At 42.1% G+C, this 12,072-nt stretch overlaps 6 protein-coding genes across 6 annotated transcripts; 1 reads left to right on the top strand and 5 right to left on the bottom strand. All coding sequences in view use genetic code 12, as the record gives it.

Moving 5' to 3' along the window:
- Nucleotides 1-1,346: 1,346 nt before the first annotated feature.
- On the top strand, nucleotides 1,347-2,431 carry ADT1 (ADP/ATP carrier protein; the record flags this gene model as incomplete). Its single annotated transcript, XM_001386310.1, has 1 exon — nucleotides 1,347-2,431. One exon carries the CDS (start codon nucleotides 1,347-1,349, stop codon nucleotides 2,247-2,249), a length of 903 nt encoding a protein of 300 aa, XP_001386347.1.
- A 400-nt stretch (nucleotides 2,432-2,831) lies between these two features.
- Nucleotides 2,832-5,291, bottom strand: SPE2 (S-adenosylmethionine decarboxylase). The gene has a single exon (XM_001386130.1). The coding sequence runs from the start codon at nucleotides 4,407-4,409 to the stop codon at nucleotides 3,084-3,086; it is 1,326 nt and encodes a 441-aa protein (XP_001386167.2). The 5' UTR covers nucleotides 4,410-5,291; the 3' UTR covers nucleotides 2,832-3,083.
- Nucleotides 5,292-5,776: 485 nt separating this feature from the next.
- PICST_73603 (predicted protein) lies at nucleotides 5,777-8,106 on the bottom strand. The gene has a single exon (XM_001386129.1). It carries the CDS (start codon nucleotides 8,077-8,079, stop codon nucleotides 5,998-6,000), a length of 2,082 nt encoding a protein of 693 aa, XP_001386166.1. The 5' UTR covers nucleotides 8,080-8,106; the 3' UTR covers nucleotides 5,777-5,997.
- Nucleotides 8,107-8,467: 361 nt separating this feature from the next.
- Nucleotides 8,468-8,989, bottom strand: PICST_49619 (predicted protein; the record flags this gene model as incomplete). Its single annotated transcript, XM_001386128.1, has 1 exon — nucleotides 8,468-8,989. One exon carries the CDS (start codon nucleotides 8,987-8,989, stop codon nucleotides 8,468-8,470), a length of 522 nt encoding a protein of 173 aa, XP_001386165.2.
- A 300-nt stretch (nucleotides 8,990-9,289) lies between these two features.
- PICST_49608 (predicted protein) lies at nucleotides 9,290-10,441 on the bottom strand (the record flags this gene model as incomplete). The annotated part of the gene is made up of 1 exon (XM_001386127.1): nucleotides 9,290-10,441. One exon carries the CDS (start codon nucleotides 10,439-10,441, stop codon nucleotides 9,290-9,292), a length of 1,152 nt encoding a protein of 383 aa, XP_001386164.2.
- Nucleotides 10,442-10,731: 290 nt separating this feature from the next.
- PICST_63360 (predicted protein) lies at nucleotides 10,732-11,925 on the bottom strand (the record flags this gene model as incomplete). Its single annotated transcript, XM_001386126.1, has 1 exon — nucleotides 10,732-11,925. One exon carries the CDS (start codon nucleotides 11,923-11,925, stop codon nucleotides 10,732-10,734), a length of 1,194 nt encoding a protein of 397 aa, XP_001386163.2.
- Between the last annotated feature and the right edge of the window lie 147 nt (nucleotides 11,926-12,072).

The raw sequence follows: 12,072 nt of genomic DNA, 5'->3' as shown, positions 1-12,072 counted from the left end.
AATGAGGAAAAGAAATATTTCTGGGAGAAGCTGCAAGCCTAATTTAAGATGTTGACTTCGGCACGAAAGCAGAACCGAGCCTGGAGTGACGCAAAACGGCCGCAAGAACAACTGGAAAATCGAGAGTGGATGTAATGAGCTGGAGATTTGAGAGAATTGCTGGCACGAACAATTGAATCGCTTGAAGACTAAAGTATATGAATTCTAAAAACGCCAAATAAAAAATCAGACTCCACGCAATCTGAAAAAATGCAACAACATTAGATCAACCCAGAGCTATTCCGGAACTCACCTTGGGGATTAGTGGTTGCGGTCGGTGGATATACAGATTGGGACAAGGAATTAGTTGCCAACTATTGGTCCTAAGTCCAGAGAAGGAAATTGCTTTTTGCGAGGGAATTACAGTCTGGTTTGAGCCAAATTTTTCACCCTCGGTAGTGAATGTTCAACACTTAATCCGGCCCATCGCACGTGATGGCATCTCCCAGATCAGATTGAAGTAGGGGTGACATGGAGTGAAAGTCAGACAGAAAACTAGAACAATCACGTATATACGTGTAACTGATGTCTGGGTTGGCTCCGAGTACACTGGCAAAAAACACAATTGCTGGTTCTCCAGTATACAATAGCACGACACTTATTTCTTGATTTAGGTTTGGTTGGAAGAACAAGGCGAAAACCTCGGCCGGAAATTCGCAATCATGTGCGAGTGTCGGTCGGATGTTCTTATCTGCTGCCGGGGGACGTCTTACTGTGCCTGAAACGATTTGATGCCGAAACCTTCAGGTGCCGAAGCCAGACACACAACCTCAGACAGACAGAGGATCGATTGTCAGACAGAAGATCAAATGACCAATATGGATTGGGTATTCCTATGTCACCCCGACAGACAGACAATTTAAACCAAAAGTTCTTTTTACCCACGCGATCGCAAATGTGTGTCTGGTAACCAGAGAGTTGTTAGGCATGGGGCTATTAGTACCACCGGAATACACATTCGAGGGAGCCAGCAATCAGGAGAACCCCCGGAACGGCCAGTTACCCGGCTTTCAAGGGAGACACAATATCACACACGACTTGGGATCCGACAAATCACAGCGCACGATTTGTGATTCGGACACGCGCAGGACAGTGTCCGCCCGGAATAGCCCGTAAGTCGGGTGCAGCACCCGTGCCGCAGTAGTAATCGTGATAGAAAAATTTTCCTAATTTTTTTCGAAACGATTTATATATAAAGTATAGAAAAGTCCCACTGACGAAGTTGGACATTTAAAAGGATTTTTCTTTTTCTTCTTCTTCAGAGGTTTTCCTTCCCTATATCCTATATCTATTCCAAGTAATTCAAGATGGACAATTCTTTCTTCATTGATTTCATGATGGGTGGTGTTTCCGCCGCTGTCTCCAAGACTGCTGCTGCCCCCATCGAAAGAGTCAAGCTTTTGATTCAGAACCAAGATGAAATGATCAAGCAAGGTCGTTTGGCCAAGAAGTACGACGGTATTGCTGAATGTTTCAGAAGAACCGCCGCCGAAGAAGGTGTCGTCTCTTTCTGGAGAGGTAACACTGCCAACGTCATCAGATACTTCCCTACCCAGGCTCTTAACTTCGCCTTCAAGGACAAGTTCAAGAAGATGTTCGGTTTCAAGAAGGAAGAAGGCTACTGGCCATGGTTCGCCGGTAACTTGGCTTCCGGTGGTTTGGCTGGTGCCACCTCCTTGGCTTTTGTCTACTCGTTGGATTACGCCAGAACCAGATTGGCCAACGACGCTAAGTCGTCCAAGGGCTCTGGTGAACGTGAATTCAAGGGTTTGTTCGATGTCTACAAGAAGACTTTGGCTTCCGACGGTATCGCTGGTTTGTACAGAGGTTTCGGTCCATCTGTTATTGGTATCATTGTCTACAGAGGTCTTTACTTCGGTCTTTACGATTCCTTGAAGCCTGTTATTCTTGTTGGTCCTTTGGAAGGTAACTTCTTGGCTTCGTTCTTGTTGGGTTGGACTGTCACCACCGGTGCCTCCACTGCTTCTTACCCATTGGACACTGTCAGAAGAAGAATGATGATGACCTCTGGTCAAGCCGTTAAGTACGATGGTGCTTTCGACTGTTTCAGAAAGGTTGTTGCTGCTGAAGGTGTCGCTTCCTTGTTCAAGGGTTGCGGTGCTAACATCTTGAGAGGTGTTGCCGGTGCCGGTGTCATCTCCATGTACGATCAATTGCAATTGATCATCTTCGGTAAGAAGTTCAAGTAAACTACTTAGTTTCTAGATTTAAAAAGAGAGCGGAGAGTTGATGAAATAAAAGGCTGATAGAGAATGTGGACCTTCCCCCATCCAACTACAAATTCCAATAATATCATCATATTTTGCTATCTGCTGCGTGTATTGATTATTGATAATTCTGGTGTGGGGGGCTAGTCTCCTTTCCCATTATTTAAATTTATATATCGTTTGTTAGTTTATCTTACTGAATTTAATAGTATTTGTATATACATTATGATTAACAGAGTGTAAAGTCGTTGGGGCCATCGCATGAAATTCTCCTCGTTGTCAACTGCTATTTTGGCGTGGCCGTGTGTTCACCGAACATCTGTGCATGCACGACGTTGCAGATATTATTCAGCCGTTTGCAGGTTAGATAGGTTTTTCACAGCCAATATTCTGTTCTGTTACATGAACCGTTGGGTGAATTCAATGACAGGATATGATTGCACGAGAACCAAAGCCCAGGTATCGTCAAAAAGAAACACGAGCAGATATAGGAACGTAAGGATGAATCAGAATTTCCGCTTTCATTCGTCAATTCTAGCTCCATATTGGCATACTCTATCGGGTACATATCTTTATACAAATGATGTATTTTAAATTACTTACTAAACACTAAACATCTGAATATAAACTAAGTCCCGTCGATTAGAGACTGCCAGAGTGGGTACGACCACCATTAGAGAAAAAAGACCATTTCTTGTCTTAAACCAACTAAAACGCACCAAAACCAGCACCCCTATAACGAGCCTTGACAAACAAAAACAAAACTACCGGCGATTTTGGTAAAACTACTAATAGTCCTCTCCATAGTACTATGCACTATGTATTCTTCTCGAAGTTCAAGTACAACAACTTATACTCGCCTCTCAAGTCATACTTGACCCTTTCCTGCTTCTTGTAGCCCAAGTCTTTCAAGAGCAAATGGGAATTACGCAAACCTTCGTGACTTGCACTGTTGTTGCCTTCAGTGTTTTCGCTGATCAAGTTCATGGAAAACTTTCTAGGTTCAAAAATACGCAACACCCTGAGCAAAACATCGGTAATGCTGACTTCCGACTTCTCAGAGAAAGGGTAATTTGTTTCAAACGAAGCATACGACCATCCCGATTCAGGAGTGATGTGCAACGTATAGTAAAAACCTCCCTGGTTCGAGCAGATCGAATTGGAAGAGTAGCCACATGGAGCAAACGAGAAAGCATCGTGAACAAAGTCAAAGATTGCTCTCTTGGGTTTGGGTGCAGACACCTCTTTCTTTTCAGTCAGCATCTCATCGTCTTCAGACAATTCCAAGTTATCAGACAATGTTGGAGAAGGTAACTGAGTCAGGTGCTTCAAATGGGTACAACCAGAAGGATCAAAAATGGAATCCAAATCGGTTTCCTTCATGGTCTGAATACCAAAGTCGTGACCCAAGTCATGGTCCTCGACTTCACTTGCAATGTAAGACTCAGCACCAGGTTTTCTCGAGGTGATGAACTTGGCAGCACAGTCAGGATTCAATTCTGTCATCAAGATTTCGAAGGTTTGATCGTGAGGAGTTTCAGAAGCCAACTGTTCTTCGTCAAGTTCTCCTCCAACATACAAGTACCAATGGTCGCTGCTGGTGAAGTCTCCTACAACATACGATTTACCGTTGTCAAAGTGTTTGTTCAACAAGCTGACTTCGTTCTTCCAATCCTGGTGAACCTGAATCTGCTTGTCTGGAAACATGAACGATCTTCTGGAGTAGAAGATTTTGTAGATGTTGTGACTCGACAAAGTGTGGAGTTTTCCAAAAAATTCCTTGTTAACGATCTGAAACAATTCTTCAAGACAGCTAAGGGTAGTAGTGGTACCGCAAGTCTTCAAGATCATCTTATGGGGGAAGACGAATAACGAGCTTTCACTTAACAAATAAGCGTCCATGAACTTAGACGAATTCATAGACAAAATCTTGCAACTGACAAGATCCAAAATCTCAACCCATTTGGCCAATGGGATACATCTCAAACCTTCACTGGAGTAGCCTTTTGGCAAGTGATCTTCTGATGGCCAGAACCAGATCTCCAACAACTTTTCAGGGCCTTCAAAGGCGTAAGTTGAATCTAAATTAGCAGAGAGCTGATGGTCAACATAGGAATCTTGGTGGTAGGCAGGAGCAACCATAACTTAGCTTAGAGACTTGTTCTTAATAGAACTTGAATATGTAGTTAGTTTGAATAGAACTTCAATGATAGTACAAAGAAGTCAAATGTGAGTTAACAAATGTAAACTCTTTTGGAGTATATGCTTTTTTTGGGGTTTTTATGAATTTGTATTAAATAGATGCAACAGCTGAGACAGTTGCTTTTTCTTTTGAGGTGGATTGGAACTTACTCTTATGAAAAGGGTGGTCTTTCTAATTAATATATGGATTGAAACGAAGAGAGAAGTAGCAAGAAACGTTTCAAAGTATACTAATTAAAGGGCAGTGAGTTATGTCACGAGCGGATGGGTTGGAGGAAGGGCAAAACGACCTGGTGATGGAAGAATTTGAAACAAGAGGTTCAGAATGAATTCGCTCTTGGGGATGTCAACAAACAGCGACCGAGGAAATGGTGGATACTGTGATGAAGAGAATGGTAAGCTGGAGCTGGAAACTGATTTGAATCAAAGAGTCTGTTAGGTAAAACACTAACTAGAACTTTCTGACTGAAACCAGGCTATGAAAATGAAAAGATAACAAAAATTAGCGATGTTATCCAGGTTCTATGAGACGGTTGATGTATAGGGTTTGATGTCGGGACTCTTTCTTCGGCATAAAATGCTGGTTGTGCGAGAGAGGACAGATAAAGCGCCTGTTAGCTAGTGGTATCAGTTACTGGAATCGGTAGTACTAACTAAGAACAGATCAAATGGGATTGAAAACTCGTAATTAGTGTCTGAAAATTGAAAATTTTTATGCCTTTCGGACAATTGACAGACAGGGAAGCAAATGAAGTTCGGAGAACGGGCAGAACGGTGAATAGAACAGTACTACGCGTCAGAATGTGCTTGATAAACAGCGAACGTTGTTTGGGGTGAAGAAAAAGAAGAAGAAAATGTCTTTTACGGATTGGAGAAATTTTGGAATTTTTCACTTTGCTAGATGACTGTACGGAGATCGAATATTTTTCTTGCACTGTGCGACCGTGAGGAGTCAGAGAAATTCTTGTTGCGATGTCGTCGGGGATTTGGAAGATTCTTCTACAAATCCCGACAATGTCGCATACTAGTCACGGCAAACTGTCCTGTGACACCATTTGTGCACGTGACGCTTCCTGAGCCTCTCAACTTTGGGTTGTTATCTGAGTGCATACAGACATGCAGGAATATGCAAGTCATATCTTTGTTTCAAAATAAATTTTCCAATTATTCGGAATTGTAATTCAATTCTAAAACATACAAATGGTGCAAATATTTGACCGCTGAAGGTACAATAAGGGAACTAAAATCTTGTCTCAAATACTTGGGCAAAGGATTATAAAAATAATGCCTATCATTTAAGAAATTCAAATATAAAATTCATTTTCATTTATCATTCTATGTCTAAATATTTACGTACTGTGAACCATCATAAATTCAAAAATATATCATAAACCCCACATCTGTATAAATACCTACTTAGTGTTTTGTATCATTAGCTGTATTATTTATATCACATATATAGAAACAAGAAAGGAATTAATGGCAGAGCCCAATATACGAACATAACAACAAACTATAGCTGTGGTGCTCAGACACTAGACACAATCTCGCTAGCGTTTCTCAACACTTCAACCATTCTAACACACTCCTTTCTCTTCTGTACTGTCAACTCGTTCTCCTTGACCAAGTCAGCCAAGTCTGGCGAGTTGTACAACTTCTCTAACAATTCCTTCTGGATCTCCTCTTTGGATCTGACAATCAACTTCAACATGATAGCCTTGGGAACTACATCAGCTACAGTTCTCTTAACAATATTGTAGTATGAACTGATCAACAACTTGATGACTTCCGTTTCCATGGTTTCTCTTTCACTCATGGTGCCAGTAGCTCTCAACACCGGAGGTGGTGCCTCCATCGATTGTAATCTCTTCTTGTTCTTTGACGAAAAGAACCCACCAAAGAAACCATTAGAGTCCTCCTTTGGACCTGGAGATGTCGATTGTGGAGGATGTTGATTCTGCTGACTAGGGGGCAATGGCTTACCAGATTTGGGGTCTATAGCTACTTGTGGCTTTGGGTGGAACTTGTCCTCTACGATAGCCATAGCCTGGGAACCCTTCAACAAGTCTGGGTGCGCAGTATTGACGTAAGTTTCTTCCGCTTGAATGATATCTGTCACAAATTTCGTCGTGGGAATCAATTCTTCCCTCAAGAACTGAATGAAATACTGCGACAACTGTTCTTTCAAGCCTGGGTAACGAGAGTACTGTTGCTGGGAGATGATCTGCGACAAGATTCTAACCAACTCGTCAAAGATCAAGTTTATACAACGGACAGAAGGTTCTTCCATTCTGTGAATCTGTTGCTTAACCAATACTTCGAAAGCTTGTGTTCCTACAAATAAAGAAGGAGCAGATCCGGACGTGTTGTGCATGATCGTTCTGATGTCACCGTCTTTAATCTGGTCGAAGGGGTCGAGTGAGTTGATACCGTTCTTGAAGATCTCATGGAAAACGAAAGAAATACGTGCACCACCACTTAATTCTTGAGAACTCAACTCCTTTGCTTCACCACTCAAAATGCCGTTGTAATCCTTGCTGAAGTTGGTGATCATATTCAAAGCAATGGAAGCTGGAGATTCGGCCATCTCTGGGCCCAACATGCTCAACTCACTCTGGTACTTCTTTAAGGAGTGTTCGATTCTCATCTTGATGTCAGGCAACGTGCCCTTGATGTGGTGCAACAAGATTCCGTTCAACTTCTTGGCCAAGTATGGCGTACCACAGTAGTGGGCCTTGGCTTTGTAAGAGGGATGTCCCTCAAAGAAATTTCTTTCATCGATCAAGGCATCTCTAATTGTCTTGTTAGATTCAATATCCTTCTGACCTCTATTTATGACGGGAACGTAACCAAATCTCAAAGGAATAACACGTCCAGCAAGAATATCAATAACATCGGTCCCATCGTCCATCAAATCGACTTTGGTCAACACACCGATAGTTCTAGAACCTTCTGGGTCAACTTCGCGTGCCAATTTCAAACCATCGGAGTTTGCCAAATCAGTGTTTGAGGCATTGACAGACAAGATAATTGCGTTCGGCTTAGAGATGAACTTCATCACCATGTCTCTGATTTGTTTCTCGATGTCTTTAGGCTGGTCCCCGACAGGAACCTTTGTCAAACCAGGCAAATCCACCAACGTCAAGGTCAACACGTGAGGCGAGTAGATTCGCAAGTTGATGGGCACAGGAGAAATTCCCAAGTTCTTACCTGTTTTTGCGTCTGTTTCTCTAACAATTTCGCGTCTGATTTCCTCAAAGTTATAGAACTTCTTGTTGGGCAAATGGAGAAACTCTCCCCATTCATCAGCGTTGTTTTCGGAAGCCTTGCCGTTTTCGCTGGTGGTATTAATGTCCAACAAGTCGGATTGAGGTTTAACCGAGGCTCTTCTGTTGATGAGTTGCAAAACTAAGGGACGACGGGTGACGATCCCTGTTCCTCTGGGCAAAAAGTCACGGCCCACAATGTTTTCCAACACTGACGACTTTCCTGAAGACTGGGAGCCTAGAACGGTGATCTGGGGAAGATCCACGGGAGAAGAAGAGCCACCGCCCAATGGGGCAAGCGCATCTTGCAACTTGTTGATGGTGGCAATCAAGGACTCATCCATGTTGAAACGATGTAAAATATAGTAATGGAGAGAAAGACGTCCAGAGAGAATGCCAAAGAAAAGAAGAGGAAGTAAAACGAGATTAATTGGTGAAATCGCAATCGGTTTGTTGTTAGCAAAATGTCGCGCGACATAGGCCCGGTGGCGCGGGCGCAGTGAGAATAGGAGTGATGTAGGGAGAATTCCAAGAATAGCGAGACAAGTAGGGAGAGGAAAATAGCGAGAAATAGCGAGAGATCGAGAGGAAATTATAGAAATGTCAAGGTTTTCATATACTTACTTCACCAATTGTCTTACAGTTAAACACATACATAAAACATTTCTGATCATGATATATATGTAGATACATCCGAGAGTTGCTGTTCAGATTTCTCTTCTTACTTCTCTCTCATATAACATAAACATTAAACTCCACATCGTATTTCTTCAATACGGCTTCAGTCTTCTCCCAAGGAACAGCAAAGATTCCAGCATTGATCTTGGGCATATTTACAACGATCTTACCGCTTTGTCCGGTCTCAATTGCAGTTGTCTTTTGTAATTCTTTTAGTTGATCCACGAGTGCCTCTATGGCAGAATCTGTATATGCTACAATCTCCTCTTGGGTCTGGGCAAAGTCGCTGGTGAACAAACAGGCGATGTATTTAGGGGGGTATCCAGCGATGTTTCCCGGATCCAGAGCTTGTGAGGGCACTACGACAGATGTTCCCAAAAGTCTATGTGGATCACATCCTTTTTCCTGGCAATGACCAGAATACAAAGGATAGGTAGAAGGAAATTTCACTCTGAGCACAGCAGCGATTCCTCCTCCCCAGACACCCTGGCAATTGCAAGCATGAGCAAAGACAGCAACCGAAGACTTGCTTGGTGGAAGATGACCTAACAAATCACCCTTTATATATCTAATCATTTCACAATTGTATAATAACGGAATAGAATAATTGAATGGTGAAAAATGTTGGCTTCTCCAGATTTCGCAGACTTTATATACAATAGTATGGTGGACTTAGAATGGACAATAAACTAAGAACATTATGGTTCATTTACAATCGTATAGTCCACGGAAGAATACGGTAGGGTGTTTATTGTAGTGCGGAGTATACTGGACTATGGAATCGGTTCATATACAATAAGTATGTACAAGGTATATATGTATGTAAGACGGATATTTGCTCAATCTGTTGAGAAAGTAGTTTAGTGAAAATCTTGCCTATTTCTCTATATCAATAATCAAACGTTCACCAGCTGAGTTGTGTTTGACATCGTTGAACTTGAACTCGCCTTCAGAGCCCGATCCAAAAACATATTCAAGAGTCTCTGTCTCGCCAGCAGAATCGGAGCCATAACTCTGCTCTTCATATGTAGATTCAAATACAAGTTTTCCTACCAACTCCTCTTTAGGTACTTCTGAATCCAGCATAGTGAATCTGTCAGTTGGTGTAAGCATAAAGAATTCAATGCGATCACCTTTCTCCAATTTGGCATCCGTGGAAAGAGCTATAATGCTAGCCTTGGCTCCCCAGCCTCCACCTCCAGCCACGACCTTATATCTGAATGCAGTTTGGGGATCGTTCTTTTTGTATAGTTTTACATAGACCTCCGTATCTTTAGAGCCCAAACCCATGAGCCTTTTGTTGTTCTCCAAGTAGCTAGAAGCCGGTTGTTTGTTGATCTGTTTCACTAGGTTTCCTACACAGTTGGTGATTACGAAAGGCTCTTCCTGTGAATCATAAAGAGCAGTCCATTTGTCTTCATACTTCAACAATGGGTTTTCTGGCACTGTTCCTTTTGGAAGTTCGAGCGAAAGTTCGCATAAAGTCTGGCCTGAGTTTTCAAGCTGTTCTGCAAGACTGCTGGACTGGAAATAGAACAATGTCACCAAGTTATCCGTGGTAAACACAGAATTGGCTAGCTTCAAGTCTACTTTGGCTTTCGTACTCAATTGCAACAGCAAGTTTGAGTTCATATTCTTCCAGTTCTTTCTAGCAACTACAATTCTGATACCATCACTTTCGCGGGGTTTGTCGTTCAAGTCATCGCGAGAATCCAACAAGACAGAACTCTTGATTGCTGCTGGTTCACTTAGCCACATCTCAGAAACTCCATTTCTACATGAATTGGGCACCACGCTGTCTACTCCAGCTACTATTACTTGAAGTCCTCTCTGCTGGTGTATGGAAATGGCCTCGTCGATCACCAGTGGAAGGTTCGATGGAGTAGCTAATACAAGAACACTCTGAGGTTGGAATTTTTCTGGCACTTCTAACTTATATGTCACCGGCCTCAACGTTGTTCTGGTATAAAGTTCTGCTAGACATTTGGAAGAGGAGGAAAAGGTCCTTATACCCAAAGATCGGATCATTCTAACAAGCTTTGGTGGATAAATGGTGGAAAGAAGACTAGATTGCAAATTCACTGTCTTCAATTTTCCACTGTGCTCACAGCTCCTAATCTAATTTTCAGGTACAAGCTCAAATATGAGACAAAGAAAGGATATCTACACTTTACAGAGTAAATCAAATTAAATAGTATGAAGATATCAATTGCTAGAATTACGTCAATTTGTAACTAAATTTCTTATGCATTACTTTTGTTTCCCGTTAACTGTCGCTGACTATTTGGTTAACAGTGGTTTCTATGTACATCAAACTTCTATGATTCTAACTCGTCTATGTTTCTCTTCTTGGGAAGCTCTGAATCACCGTTCTGCTGTTCATCGCTCTTCGTTTCACTCTCAGCAAGTAGCTCCTTCTCCTTTTCAATCACTGGAAGAACTTTTGCTCTGACTTCATCAAATGCCTCTGCCACATTAACCTCACCACCGTTGTCCAATACACGCTTCAATACGGGACCCCATATTCTTTCGTCATTCTCTGTAAAGTCCTCAAACTTGAAAACATTCTTGTCTAAAGACCATTCTGATTGTCTGACTCTGATCAACTCAACCATGTAAGCCGATGACCTCAACGCTCTTCCATAATCACTGATCAAACTTCTGATGTAGGTACCGGAGGAAACGTCAGAAGTAAAATGAATCAACGGTAACTTTTCAGGCAAATCTTCTCCTTCACCAAACACTAAGGGTTTATCTACTGTCTTGGGCAAGTTTTCCAGTTCGGCCTTTTCCATATACTCATCAGAAAAGTATAAAGGAGAATCGTTAAGAGTTGGGTTATTTGCCAATCCGTTTTCTTTGGGGTTTCCATCAGCATCAAGCTCACTTTTCAACTTTTCAAATTCATGTTCAGTGCTCAAGGAGTTTTCCTCGTGGACTTTGATATCGAAAATTTGAATATCTCTAGTCTTGATGGCCTTTGGAAGAGGAATACCTTCTCTGGCGTATTCGTACAACGGTTTTCCGTCTACTTTCAAAGCTGAAAAAATTGGGGGAGTCTGCTTGACATGACCTACAAATTTAGGAGCTGTTTCTAAAATCATCTCCTTGGTGATGTGGTTAACAGGGTTTTTGGTTATGATTTCACCTTCAGAGTCACCTGTAGTTGTGGATAATCCTAACAATGCTTTAGTCTCATAAGTCTTATTACATTCACTTAAGTAGTACTGTAACTTCTTCGTTCCCAACCCTACACCAACAACCAAAACTCCGCTGGCAAGTGGATCCAAGGTTCCACCGTGGCCAATTTTCACCTTTAAGTTCCGCACCCTGTTCTGAACTTTCTGCTTGGACCATCTGGCATTGGTACTCAAATCAGCAAAGGCTTTGCTCTTTGCCTTATTCAAATCTTCTTCAAAAACTCCCGATTTCGTGAAAACCTCCTGGATGTCGCTGATAAACTTAGCAGACGACATTCCAGAAGGCTTGTAGACTGCAAACACTCCATTCATCGTCCTTGGCCTGTATCTGAACATGAAGATAGGAAAAGACTACTGGAATTCGATGGCTCAACGCAGTTATAAATATTGAAGATGAGCTCCTGCATGTTTTAGGCGGCTGCAGAATTCCCCTTAATAAGGAACTAATCACATATGCTG

The sequence above is a fragment of the Scheffersomyces stipitis genome, chromosome 7 (assembly GCF_000209165.1).
Source record: "Scheffersomyces stipitis CBS 6054 chromosome 7, complete sequence".
Taxonomy (NCBI): Eukaryota; Fungi; Ascomycota; class Pichiomycetes; order Serinales; family Debaryomycetaceae; genus Scheffersomyces; species Scheffersomyces stipitis.
This window is presented reverse-complemented; position numbering and strand designations above follow the sequence as displayed.